Below are 14,824 nucleotides of genomic sequence, written 5' to 3'. Positions count from 1 at the left end.
GTAAGTTTTAATTTTTTCAGAAATTAATTTACTTATAAATTAATACTCATCCCCCCCACACACTTAATTCCACAAAGAATTTGAGTTGGCTTATTTTTTGTCACAATCACATTTAAATATCCCAATGATAACCATAAATTCAAGAATGTTTAGCATATCATTTACTATGTATTCCCAAAGCCACACTTTATAAATTTTATCTCAACATTTGTTGTAAATTAACATCCTGTTTTCTATGTGCTCTCCATTTCAGTCTAGTAGTGATGAGAACACAGGAAGAGCCTATTACTGTGAATTCTGACACACAAAATTCTACGAATACTATTTCTAGAACAGAAAGTGGCCCACCCAGGGAAACAGTACTTTATGCACAGCATACAAAAGCAAAACTACAGTGAAATATCTGGAATAATAAATACGTTTTCTGGTTTCCCTTATGTTAACTTGTTCTTTGTAAGTAGAGAACCTGGGGCTATTTTCATGGCAAGTAGGGAAAGAGAAGAGCTAAATCATCACTGAGTGGGTTATATATTTTTGTTCGTATGTGACAGGTACTCATCAATTCCCGACATCCCTTATTATTTGAAACATCCCAACCGCTCCAAAACAAAACACTCTATATTCCTCAAAACAGACACCTGTGATCTGGTCCCAGCTCTCTGATGAGAGGAGGCAGGAGGGTGATGTGAGCATTAAGCCCATCCTTGCCCTGCAAGCAATTCACTTAATTCATGACAAGAGAATTGGGCTTCACTCCTGTGGGTCTCTGAGTCTCGAGCACAGAGATGTCCAAGAATGGACTAAATTGATATGGATCTCTGTATATCAAAATAGCGTGGAATTCTCCTAAAGTTAGAAATGTGAGAGTTTTATAGGATTCAAGAGCTTATATCATTGTTGTCTTTCCTCCATTGTAACGTGCCTTCTGATCTCTGCAATCTGAGGATTAGGAACTGTTTTTCAGTAATGAACTATTAAAATGAATTTCCCCCCCTGTTTCACCTTGCAGGATTGTGGTGGTCCCCTATTAGATTTGAGGACTTCATTTATTATGTATTCTGGTTGCTTGAAGCCACCATATCTCTAATTTCCATATCTAAGTGAGCACAGGGTTACCCCCACAGGTTCTGATGTAGGAGGTCCAGGATAGGGCCCAGGAATCTGCTATTTAACACACCTTCCAGGTGATTCTAATGCATGTTTTCCATGAACTATATGCTTTGAGAAATATCACTCTATGGACCCTTTCTTTAGTGTTGCTTTCAGAAAGGGCTGCATAATTATGAGGTACCTTGTATTATAATAAATATATCTTTTTTTCTATGGGGTCAAATTGGGGCAGTTCACATGTTACTGGCCATTCTACCAGTCACTAACTCTCTTTCCTCTGCATTTAATTTATTTGTTTACTTATTTATTTATTTAAATTTTTTAAAATCCTAACCTGAGGATATTTTTTCCATTTCTTTTTAGAGAGAGTGGGAGGGAGGGAAGGAGGCAGAGGAGGAAGAGAGAGAGAGAGTTTGAGAGAGAGAGACTGAGAGAGAGAAACATCCATGCAAGTGAGACACATAGATTGGTTGCCTCCCACATGAGCCCAGGATTGAAACTGCAACCCAGGTAGCTTGTCCCCATGGGGTGAAATGAGTACAGGCCTGCTGGCTGGTGATACTGCACAAAAACTCCAAGTATTAGAGTCAGCCTTAGACAGCCTGCCTTCAGAACAGCCTGGCTGCACTGTCCTGTCACTGATTTATGGAACAAAAATGATAACCTAAATTCTATTTTTCAAAAGTAGGATGTAGGGTTCAGAATGCCTCTGAGTAAAACTTCTTACTTATGGAGAAAATCACCAAATTGTAGTCATCAATGCAGGTGTGCTGTGCGTATGCCACCATACATCATTTGCAATCAAACTGAAGAGAACACAGCCCAAAATTTAGCTCATGGGATCTCTATAACATCTAAATGGTAGTTTGAGACTGTCATGGCCTATAATGGTATTTAAAAAAAGGACTATGATCTAGTCGTTACCCCAAGTGACATCCTTTTGTCTTATTGTTAATGCTATGGGGCAAAAGACTTCACTATCTGACCTGCAGAGAAAAGTTAGCACTTTCTTACCTCTTTCCACCTTCATGAAAAAGACAAGTTAAATGATTCTTGGGGGTTTCTCATTTACAGCTAAATGTTGTTTGGGTCATATTTTTTACTTGTTCCAGCATAATTTGTTTTTCCATTGTCAATCATAATATTTTCAACTCCCAAGAACCAATGGATGAAAATTGCTATGAACAAATGAAAGCCCGACCAGAGAGGTCCGTGAATGAACGGCAAGCTGCCCCACCGGCGCAGGTGAGTTTTGTTTTCTCCATCAAGGGTCTCGTCTAGATCGCAGCACAGCTGCAGGTTTCAAGAGCAGAGAGGGAGCGCATTCTTGATGCACAACTAGAGCAGGTGATAGAAATTTTGCGGTGAATGTGTCAAGTTCTAGGACCTGAGGTCTAAAGGAAAACTCAAAGGCAAGTAAACGCTACTCAGACCCACATTCAGAGTCCAAATTATGTACAATTCAAAGGCAACAGATTTGAATGGAAAGTGAATTCTCTTCCTAAATAGTCAATTTAAGCTTTTACTTTTAGATTGAAAAGAATTGTGTGTGCCACAGAGATAAATATGAAAGTTGGCACACAGATAAGGCTCGCAAGGCCTAGGTGTTAGGAATTTATGGAGAGGGGGGAGAGAGAAAGAGAAGGAGGGGGGAGAGGGAGAGAGAAAGAGAGAGAGAGGGAGAGAGAGAGGGAGAGGGAGAGAGAGAGACGGGCCTTTGGTTAAAAGGTAAATTAGCCAGATATAAAAGACTACACTTCTATTTCACAAGACAAATGAGTGTAAACTTTAATACAATTCCAATGACTTTGGTCTTACAGCAAGAGATTTATTTACACACAGCTTAATTAGGGATAGGCAGGGCAAGAGCTTAAGCAGAATGTATAAAAACCTAAGAAGAAATGTAGAGCTTCTCCTTTTCCTACCACAGTCAGCTCAGCCTCCTCAGACAGAGCACTGACTTCCTCAAAAGCCATTTACATGCTACTGAAGTATAAATTTCAGTTAAAACAACTTTTATTCCTTCTCTTCCCAGATCTTGTTTCTTCAATGATGTGCACTCTTGCTACTGTCTAGAAGCAGCCATAGGGCCAGTATTTCCTATGCAGTTGTGATGTGTCAGGCTTGTATTATGTGCTTTATATGCATTATCTTCTTAGATTCCTATGAGGAGGCAGCATTATTATTCCCATTTGACAGTCTTGAAAATGATGAAAAACTTGCCCGAGAGCACTCAGGTACTAGGTGGGGAGACAGAATCTAAACTTAGTCTCTCCTAACAGAAAATATCCTCCTTCCTAAGATGGGTCACATCTTGGAAACTTCCCAATAAAGTAGAATTTTTCTGTTTTTCTTTATATGAGCTCCCTACACAGTCAAAAATTCTTGAAATTTTTATTAAGAAAGCAAGATGTGGTAAGGTTTAAGCAAATGTATAGTCGCCCTCTGATGGTCAAATCTGTCATCTAATATTCAATTAATTGTAAAATGTATTTTTAGATAGAAGCTATGAAAAACTGCATGTTATAATATGACCTGCTAAATCCATGCTAACAAAAAGAAAACCTCTAAAAGAAGGTTAAAACATAACCAGGCCACCTGAAATGTAGAGATTCACAGCACCTTAGCTGTAAAAAAACCAGAATTTGGAATAGAAATTGCTATTTAATAGATATGAATTGAACAAGCCTTCTTTGTTTGAGCTACATCTGCTTTTTACTAAAGTCAAAATTGTGCAGAGCCTTAAAATGTCTTTAAAAGTCTGTTGTTTTATAAATTATATGATTAAAGATATTCTAAGGAGATTAGCTTTTATTCTATTACACCCTTCTCACAAATTTAGTTTCATGAATTAGAAGTAATTTCTTTATATTTACTCAATTCCATTTTATTAGAATGATGATTATCATCAAAACACTGCCAAGTTTGTTACCACAATATGTACTTTGTTACTATAATCAATTACAAAAGTATAAGGAATCTATGATATGCATAAAGTTTGACGGATGAAGTGACTGTTGAAAAAATGGAAATAAGTTTCTTACCCCTTGAAAATCATGTGTACTGTTCAGAACTTGTAATTTCAGTATCTCAATCTTCTATTAACTAAGAAGAGTTTATCAGGAAACCCAATAATAAAATGAGTCCACAAGAATTCTCATATCCTAAAAAATCTGAGGGAAACAAGTGTGCACTTGCTCCTCTCTCTTATCTTCATGTCAAAATCTTGCATCAATCTCTCCTTTCCCTGTGTCAGAAGCACCCTCTCTCCTTTCCAAAGCTAATGCTACTACTTATGCTCTTGACCATTTCTCCTGTGTCTTTCAAGATCTTGCACATTAAATTATGTGTCTCCATTTCTCACTTTTTGAAAACTAAATATTACTATTTACTCACCAATATGCACAAATCACCCCAATATTTTTAAAAACAAAACAGCAAAACTTGACTTCAACTTGCTTATCTCTCTAATTCCTAAACTAATTCTTACTTTCCTCTACTGTTTCCATTTCTTTCCATAGATACACATTCGTTTACCTCTGGCTGTATATTTTCCACCCATGCACTCAACTGAAATAACACTCTGTAAGGCACAAGTGACTGTGCCACGTACAGTTTGTGGTTCTTTCTCAGGATCACCGTTGCTGAACTCTGCAGCACTAGATCAAGTTGGCCAATTGTTGACCAGGTATACATTATTGGGAATCTTTAAGTTATCAGTACAGGAACACAATCTAAACCTCTTTAGCATAAGAGGAAAAACACTGGCTCACATGACAGGGAGTTGTAAGGGGTATTTTGTTTTTGAGATCACTGAATATGAGGGCTCTCTTCCTGTCTCCTCCCTCTCTGCTTCCCTCTGTTACTGACTTCATTCTCTTCTGTTACCACAGGCTCTTCCATTGAGGCTTGGCAAGCCCCTGGGAGACCCCGATTTTCTTCCTCCCAACTCCAGGAAACAGCATGTTTTCTATTCCTGCATCAGTACATCAATTCCAAACATGCCATATAATTGGTTCTGCTGAAACCACATGTCATCTATTCTTGGGCCAACTTCTGTTGCCAGGGGCATAGATAGTGTGATTGGTTCCAGCCTAGGCCACATGCTCAGTCCTGTGCTGGGCTTGTGGTACAGCACTGTAATCCAGGCCCAGGTAAGGGAAAGGAATTTCCCAAAGGAAAATGAAGAATTGTCCAGTTTGCCTGAAATACTGAGTGTATGCAGCAGAGTAGTATCAAGCATGGAAAACCTTGAATGTCAGGATATGAAATTCAGACTTTAGTCTATAGGTCAAAATTTTGGAGGCTGAATGGTGAAAATATGAAAGTTGTGCCTTAGGAAGATAATTTGAATATATAGTATAAAAGCTAAATGGCAGAGGGAAGAGTCTAGAGCAAGGATATCAGTTAGGCAGCTATTGTAATTTTCCAGAAAAGATTATTTTAGGAATAAAAAGTCAGGCAAAAATACCAGAGAAGTTGCAAATAGAACTATCTCTGCTGCCTGGTAGCAACTATCACACATTTAACTCTTAGCATGAAAATGAGTGCAATAGGGCGATGCTTACTGATTCATTAGGAGTTCATTTAATCCAAATGTTGCTTCCTTCCCCTGCCCTCACAAGTTGCTACAATTTTGGCTAACTTTAAAGGTAAATCCATAATATGGATTTTTTTTGTTTATTCAATGGCTGTTCTAAAGTTTTAGCCTATAAATTCTAATAATTATAATCCTGCACCTTACTTTTAGACAGTGGTTACAGCTTCCACATATATTATCTCTATACTCATAACACTATGATTTAGGTACTCTCCATTTATAAGCGAGAAAATTGAGGCTCAGAATAGTTTTTAAAAACAGCCCAAGATCCTATGATTAGTACATTACAGAGGCAGAATTCAATGCTCAGCTTTCCAGCACCAAATTCAAGGTCTTGCCTTTAAGCCTATTGCTTCCCCAAGTTTCCCTAGTCTCGGGTTCTTCCTAGTCTAGTACTGACCCAGCTCTAGGCCGGAGAGGACTACCAGACCCTCTTAGATGCAAATAAGTGTTTTGAAGGCCAACCTAAAATGAGCTCAAAGGGGATCTAGGGATAGGTAGGCAAGAGGAAAGTAACAGAGAAAGATGGGAAGTGTAATTCTTGCCAAATACCAGTCATATAAGTGGACACTGTCATTTTTATACTTCTGAATTTCAAAAATGTAGACAAATTGGGGACTTTAGTGGATACCATTAAAGGACCAATTATTAAATTGTAACGTAGACCTTGTGATTTGTTAAATTCCTTCCTGTTATGCTTGTTCCCAGTTTAACAAATTGGAGTATTGTTACCTGGTAAGAACAACATAGGGCAAGTGCTCCCTAAGGTAAAGGCAGGTAAGAGCCCATCTAAAATGTATATATATAATTTTGATTTAAGAAAGAAATAAAACTGAACACACAAAAGTTCATGTAAACACTGTTTTCCACTAAAATATCTTGAGTTGACTATTGTTTTTTTATCATCATTCTGATAAATTTGGCAAAATCAGGTAGCTGAAGCCCAGACTGCAAGCTTCTTGCTTTTCATATGACTTAGAAATTCCCAGAGGTCATCAAAGAATGGGCTGCCATGAAAAATTAACATGCCTTTCTTTTTAGACAATTGATGAAGCCCAGATGTTTTATGCTTCACTGAATCACAACTATGAGGGAAAGTACAGAAAGCCCAGGAAACAAAATACGTACATGTCAGATAAGAATGAAGATGAACTGTTACATGGAATGAACGCCAGCGTTTCGCAGACGACTCTGGTGGACAGTTTCCCGCCGGAGAGCCAGGCAACAGAGGAAAACATTCATGATGATCCCGTTAGACTGTTTGGATTGATTCGTGGGAAGACAGAACCTGTAAACTAGCTGGACTGTGATTTGGCTCTTGTTGAAGAAGATTGTGAAAGAAAGCGAGATCCCTCTATGACACAGCATGGTGTGGTAGGGTGTTGATCTGATCACTGGTTGGTGAGATGGTGATTTAGCTCTTATCATGAGTTTATGTTCTTGCACACTGAATGGAATGTCATGAAAATTAGTTATTTGAATTAGTTATTTGAATTCACTTTAAAAATGTCTAATAGTAAAATGTAAAATAAAATCAAGTTTGCAAGTTGAGCTTGATGACAATGTCACAACTTCAACAACAATGCTTAATACTCAGTGAAATAAAACCAAATATATATATATATATTTTTTTAAATATATCTTTATTGATTTCAGAGAGAGGAAAGGAGACAGAGAGAGATAGAAACATCAATGATGAGAGAGTCACTGATCGAGCCCACAACCCAGGCATGTGCCCTGACCGGGAATCGAACCTTGATTGCCTGGATCCCAGGTCAACTGCTCAACTGCTGAGCCACGCCCGGCCGGGCCCAAAAAATATTTTAAGCATTGTGTTCTGGAATACACTGGAAGAAGAATAAAAGTCAGTTTCTTAAAACATTTCTCTTTTCTAACCAAGGTGAAATACCCTATAATTGGAAGACATTTCTTTTTTTTTAATTTCTTTTTATTTTATTGAATTTATTGGGGTAACACTGGTTAATAAAATTATATAGATTTCAGGTGTACAATTCTATAATATATCATCTGCATATTGTATTGTGTGTTCACCACCCCAAGTCAAAGTCTCCCTCCACAACCATTTATCCCCCTGTACCCTCTTCTACCTCGCCCACCCCGCTTTCCCTCTGGCAGTCACCATACTGTTGTGTCTATGAGGCTTTTTTTTTTTTTTTTTTTTTTTGCTTAATCTCTTTACTCTTTTCTCCCAACCCTCATCCCCTTTAATAGCTGTCAGTCTGTTTCTACTCTGTTTGTTTATTTATTTTGTTCATTAGATTCCACATATAAGTGAATTCATATGGTATTTGCCTTTCTCTGGCTGGCTTATTTCACTTAGCATAATACTCTCCAGGTCTGTCCATGCTGTCGCAAAAGATAAGATTTCCTTCTTTTTTGCAGCTGAGTAGTATTCCATTGTGTAAATGTCCCACAGCTTTTTTTATCCACTCATTTCCTGATGGGCACTTGGGCTGCTTCCAAGTTTTGGCTGTTGTAAATAACGCTGTAATGGATATAAGAGTGCATGTATACTTTCAAATCAATGTTTCAGGTTTCTTCGGATATATTCCCAGACGTAAAATCACTGGATTATAATAAGGTGGAAGAAATTTCTGATTGAAATACATGTGAGACAGTTAAATATATTCCTAAGAGAAGTGGGATACTGTTCTTAAAACGTATTTTTTTCCAAATAGAAATATATTTATTAGTTTTAAAAAATACTATAAAATAAATGCATGCTTCTTGTAACAATAAACAAGTTTCAAAAGGAATTGAGAAATTCCACTAGCCAAAAATAATCACTATGAGCAAACTTCCTATATATCCTTCTAAATATTTTTCTGGGCATGCCAACATACATATGTCAATTGTTTTTGATTTTTTAATAAAAAAAGGAGAGATTACTGTTTATGTGTTAAACTTTTTTCACTTAACAATTTATTATGGATTTATTTTCCCTGTGATTTTTAACTATAACTAAATACAATTATATACAGGGTGGGGCAAAAGTAGGTTACAATTGTAGGTGAAGCATAGAGTTTATTCTTGTATTATTATTTATTATTGTATTTTTTCATACGAGTAACTGTAAACCTACTTTTGTCCCACCCTGTATTATAATTTAGTGCTTGCATAGCATCTCATTGATGACTACATCAGGACTTATTTAAATAATTTTGAAGTACGCTTAGCTAATTTCCAACTTCTGTTTTTTGCTTTTACAAATAACAATGTGATGAGAATTCATCTCCCCGTACGTTTGGGTACTTGTCTGACTTCTTGCCTAGCAGGAAAGGAATTGCTGCCTCAAAAGGTGTGCATATTGGGAGTCTCTATAGACCACATTACTGAAAGGTCCAGAGTTTGGTCAAAGTATGTGTTCAGTTTCAATCCTGATAAGTGTTCCTAATCATCCCTCCCAGAAGATAGTTTTTAAAACATTCCTGTTATCACTGCCCAGGAAGCCTGCGCAGGCCGCGGCCAGCCCTGCCTCTGCCCAGAGCGCGGTGGGTTTTATTCAGGCTGCTGCGGGTCTTTCTGGAGCTCCCCCTGCAGCTCAGCGTGGATCAGAGCCTGGCGCAGCGGCGGGGAAACAGGCTCCCTGTCCCGTGGAACTCACAGGCTCGCAGAAACGACGAGCAGCAGGTTAACGACAGAAATGTGTAGCTATTAGCACTAAAAAAGACTATGAAGAAAACAGAAGGTTGAGGAATAATAATGGCGAAAAGGCATCTCTGAAGAAGAAATTTTGAGTCGGAGAACTGAGGGAAGAGAAGGAGTCATCTCTGTAAAAAGAGGAAGGACGACTACGTGGTTGTGTGAGAATTCCATCCGTACTTGGAAGTACCTACTTCTGTCAACAATTATTTTCATTATGAACATGTATAAAATTAAATAATTTAAAATGAAAAATTTGAAGTTGCCCACAATGTCGTAGGAAACGCAAAATATAGTGATACCTGAGGGTGGAAGAAAAGGAATCAGGTTTCTGATTCCAGAGAAAAGCCAAAACACCACAAGAAATAAAATTATTAATTAACAATTACATATTGACTTTAAGTTTTACTTTCAAATTAAAATAAAGTCTTTGCTGTCATATGTTTATATTATGTTACATTTCTATATCTATGCACCATGGTTCAGTGAAAATAAAGTTTGATTGTATTTTTGGCAGTTATTTTTTCCTATAACTATTTTCAACATTCATTTACATTATTTACCTTGCTCCCAAAGATATTTAAACTTTTGCTTCTGTTTTATACCCTTTGAATTCCACTCAATAACATTTTGAGTTTTATGCATCAAATATACCTAATGACTGATAACTGGGAAGACTTTTAACTGCAAATTCAAATTCTACTATAGACGTAAGGCTATTCAAGTTATCTATTTCCTGTAGAGTGGACTTTAGTAGTTTGTGTCTTTCAAAGAATTTGTCCCTCTCATCTATGTTGTTAAGTTTACTGGCATAAAGTTGTTCAAAATATTTCCATATTAGCCTTTGAATACCTGTAGAATCTATAGTGATTTGAACTCTCTTTTGTACTAGCAATTTGTTTCAATTTCTCCTGATCTGTCCAGTTTTATCAATTATATTGATTTCCTCAAAGAACAAGTTATTGTTCACATGATTTTTCTATTGTTTTTATATTTTGTTTTTATTGATTTGTCCTCTGATCAATGTTATATTTTTTTCTTCTGCTTATTGTGTGTTTCATTTGTTCTTCATTTTTTAGCTGCTTAAGGTCGAAGTTGAGATCATTAATATGAGACTTTTCTTCTTGTTTAAAATAGTGATTTAGTTTTATAAATTACCCTCCTTAAATTATTGTTTTGCTTTAGCTGCATCCCACAACTGATATATTGTGTTTTCATTTTTATTCATTGCTATTCTTTCAGGCTCCGTTTTGATTTCTTCTTTGACCTATGGGCTATTTAGAAGTGTGTTACTTAGTTCTCTAATATTTGAGGATTTGGGGGGGATCTCTTTCTTTACTGATTTCTAATTTAATTCCACTGTGGTCAGGAAACATGACTTAAATCCTTTTAAATTTACTGAGCCTCCCTTTATTGCCCAGGATATAGTTTATCTTGCAGGATGATGGTGTGCACTTGAAAAGAATGCATATTTTATTGTTATTGGGATACTGTTCTATAAATTTCAATCAGGTCAATTTGGTTGATGGAACTTTTCAAATCTTCTATATTCTCATTGGTTTGGCTTATTTGTTCTATTTATTAAGGAGGAAATTACTAAGAGGGAAATGTTGAAATTCCAGACTATAATTGTCTAAATAAACATTTGTCTATTTCTCCATGCCATTCTAACAGTTTTTGCTTTATGTATTTGGAAGTTATATTATTAGGAGCATAAATGTTTAGAAGTATTATATCTTTTTTATGAATTAATCCCTCATCATTAAGAAATGTCCTTTTATTCTTGCTAGTATTATTTTCTATGAAATCTACTTTGTCTAATATTAAGACTGTCATTCCAGATCTCTCTTGATTAATGTTAGCATGGCATATTCTTTTCTATCTTTTTAAAACTTATTTACATTTTTATATTTAAAATGCATTTTTTTTTCTTGTTGGCAGCATACAGTTGCATACAATTTAATCAGTTAGAGTATTGCTTTTAAACTTTGTTAGCTAAGACCAGAGTAGTGCCTTGCCTCAGTAGTAGGTCAAGTTAATTCAATTAAAAGCAGCTCTGTGCCCAGGAGGCATGCCTCAGTGGTTGGGCGTCGACCTGTGGCAGGAGGTCCTGGTTCAGGTCCCTGTCAGGCCACATTACCAGGGTTGCCAGCTTGATCCCCAGTAGGGGGCGTGCAGGAGGCAGCCTATCAGTGACTCTCTCTCCTCATTGATGTTTCTATCTTTCTCTCCTTCTCCCTCTCCCTTCCTCTCTCTGGATTCAGTTCAAAAAAATAATAATAATAAAAAAAATATATATATATATAGAGAGAGAGAGAAGCAAGGACCTGAGTCCAAGACTACACTATGTAGCAAGGCTATCATTTAAAATTGAACCCCATGTGCATCTGTAATAGTGTCAACAATTTTTAAAAATTAATAAATATGTATAAACATCAAAAAAAGATGTAAATAAATAGGAAAGAAATTGACTCAATAGTTTTAATTCTTCATACTGAAAATGGGCACTCCTATACTGCTGGTAAAGATGCAATATAGGATAATTTAGCAATATTTATAAACTATAAATTCAATTGCTGTTTGACATAGCACTCCCATTTTAAAGAATTTATTCTGTAGATACAAAATAAACTGACAAACAAAATAGGTCCACAGATAGAAGCATGTAACAGACTGACAGATCTCAAAGGGAAGGGGGTGGGTGGGAAGAGATTAACGAAATAACTTACATGCATATGTGCATAGCCCCTGGACATAGACCATAGTGTGGTGAAGGACAGGGGTGAAGCAGAAGCCAGTTGGAGGGGAAAAAAGGGGGTGAAATGGGAGACAACTATAATACTCTCAACAATAAAAATAAATTTAAAAAAAATTCATTCTAGAGATACATTAGAATATATGAAGTGAAATGTCTACATAGTATATATTGCAGCTTTATTTGCAATAGCAGAAGTTTGGAAATGACAGGAATCTTCTTAATATACTCCAGTACAAAAACTAAACTGACTGCTATAGGCTTCTTCTATGCTAATTTGGTTTTAAGAGGAGAATACTTCCCATGATATAAAAGGACTAAAAGGACCTGTGCTCTTGCCTCTTTCTGCATTGTCAAGCTTATTTCACCCCCTGTATTGTCTGTTAGTGTCTCCAATCAGCAAACTCTTCATGTCTCTGAAATTCATATACTCTATACATTGACATGAAAAAGAAACATCACTTCCAACACACACTCTCCTACTTTCCATCTATGTATCTATCTATTGATCTATCTGTCCATCCATGCATCCATCCATCCATCCATCCATCCATCCATCGATTTATCCATCCATCCATCTATTATCTACCAATGTAACTACCATCTATCTGTCCCTATTATATCATTTATGTACGTATGTATATATGTATCTGTTATCTATCATCTGTCTATCTATCCACGTATATATGTATGTATGTTTATGTATCTATCACCTATTTCTCTATTGATCTATCTCACTATCTATCATCTATCTATCTATCTATCTATCTATCTATCTATCTATCTATCATCTATCTATCTTCTATCTATCTATCTATCTATCTATCTATCTATCTATCTATCTATCTATCATCTATCTATCATCATCTCCAAAGTATCCTTTAAAGCTCATTTCAAGTGAATCCTTCAAATAAACTTTCTTTCCATGCCCTCTCCACAGTGGAGTTAGTGGTCAGGTCCCTCATTTCATTTCTCAACACTCTCTTTCTTTGCAGCACTTGTCAGAGTCTGGCCTTCCACAGTTATTGGTGCGACTCTTTGTTTGAGTTCTGTCTCCCCCATTCAAATGGGGGTTTCTGAGAGTTGGGCCTGGGTCATTCAATAAAAATTTTTAAATTCCTCCAACTTTAATGAGAATCAAGTGAAAAATCAGGTATAGACTCTGTCCTTGAGGTCCTTAGAGTCTAGGGGAGGGAAAAGATATGTATATAAGTAACCATTTCCAGAAGCCTATAGGGAAAGGACAAATGTTGTCAGGGGGATCAAGTTCAATCCTCCTTATTTGTCAAACAGCAATGACCAATGAGAAGGGCGGTGTGAACTTCTAAGGCAGCTGAACTTGAATCCTTCCTGTTACGTTGTGGCTGCCTGGCTGCAAAGCACCTCACCTATCTGGGTAGCCTCCTCATCTGCAAAATGGTTAGTTTTCTTTCTTCAAAAAAATATGTTTTTATTGATTTTAAGAGAAAGAGGAAGGGAGAGGGATGTATGGAGAGAAACATCGCTGAGAGAGAAACATCATGGATGGGCCGTCTCCTGCATGTCCCCGACTGGGCATTGAGCCCACAACCCGGGCATGCGCCCTGACTGGGAAGACCTCTTGCTTCGTGGGTTGCTGCTCAACCACTGAGCCACAAGGATGGGGCAAAAGGGTGAGTTTTCTAGTGGGAAGGGAATACTTTTTACATCAAGTGTTCTTACCAGGCTGCTAGAGGTTTCATAACATTGGAAGATAGACACATGGCAAATAAACACCTGAAAAGCTGTCAGCAACATTAACCATCAAGAAAATAAAATTAAATCCACAGTGGAGTCTCACCACACGGCTATCAGAATGGCTGAAATAACAATGAAAGCACTGAATGCTGGTGTGGATGTGAGAAAACGGAATCCCTCATGCAGTGCTGGTGAGGCTGTGACATGGTACTGTTGCTCTGGAACACAGTTTAATAGTTTCTTAAAAAAAAAAAAAAAACAGAGAACTACCACATGGCCCAGCAATTGCATGCCTAGGCTTTAAACCCGGAGAAAGGAAGACTTACACTGACACAAAACCCTGTCCACAAATGTCCGTAGCAGTCTGATGTCTAATAGCCCCAAACTACACACAACCCAGAAGTCCTTGGGCTGTTGAAGAGTTAAACAGACTGAGATACATCACCACCACGATTCCTACCAGGCAAGGCTGAGCAACGGACCCCTGACACCTGAAACAATGCACAAGAACCTCCAGTTATGCCGAGTGCAAAGAGCCAATCCAGAAAGGCCACAAACTCTGCGATCCCATTGACACAACATTCGTGAAAGGGCAAAATGATAGAAACGGAAAAGAGATGGGTGGTTGCCAGGGATGAGAGGGGTGGACCACATGGGAGGGACGTTTGTGTGACTGTACGTGGTGATACAAAGGGTCCTGTGGGCATGACAGTGGCTCTACCAGCGTCACTAGCTCAGTTACGATGTGGTCTACAGTAGAGGAATTGCCCTCAGGGTCAACTGGGTAAAGTGTGGGTGGAATCTCCGTGGCATCTCTTACAACTGTCAACGAATATAACAATTAATTCAAAACTCAAGATGGAGGACACTTTAGGGAAACACGTCCGTCAGTTGGTCGGGGGCGGCGTGAGCCTCAGAACCCTGACATCACACTGGCCGCCGTCTCGACCACTGTGGAACCCTCGGGCTTCCTGGCACTC

The 14,824-nt window shown here is 37.6% G+C and overlaps 1 protein-coding gene across 1 annotated transcript in view; it reads left to right on the top strand.

Annotated features, from left to right (window-relative positions):
• Positions 1–7,331, top strand: part of TRAT1 (T cell receptor associated transmembrane adaptor 1) — a 33,545-nt gene extending 26,214 nt beyond the window's left edge. The window contains exons 5-6 of the mRNA XM_081138649.1: positions 2,270–2,355; positions 6,752–7,331. Coding sequence (XP_080994775.1) covers positions 2,270–2,355; positions 6,752–7,009 — 344 coding nt within the window. The 3' untranslated portion in view covers positions 7,010–7,331. The remainder of the gene's footprint in view (positions 1–2,269; positions 2,356–6,751) is intronic.
• The last annotated feature ends 7,493 nt before the right edge of the window (positions 7,332–14,824 follow it).

The sequence above is a fragment of the Miniopterus schreibersii genome (genome assembly GCF_964146895.1).
Source record: "Miniopterus schreibersii genome assembly, chromosome: 5".
In the NCBI taxonomy this organism is placed as follows: domain Eukaryota; kingdom Metazoa; phylum Chordata; class Mammalia; order Chiroptera; family Miniopteridae; genus Miniopterus; species Miniopterus schreibersii.
This window is presented reverse-complemented; position numbering and strand designations above follow the sequence as displayed.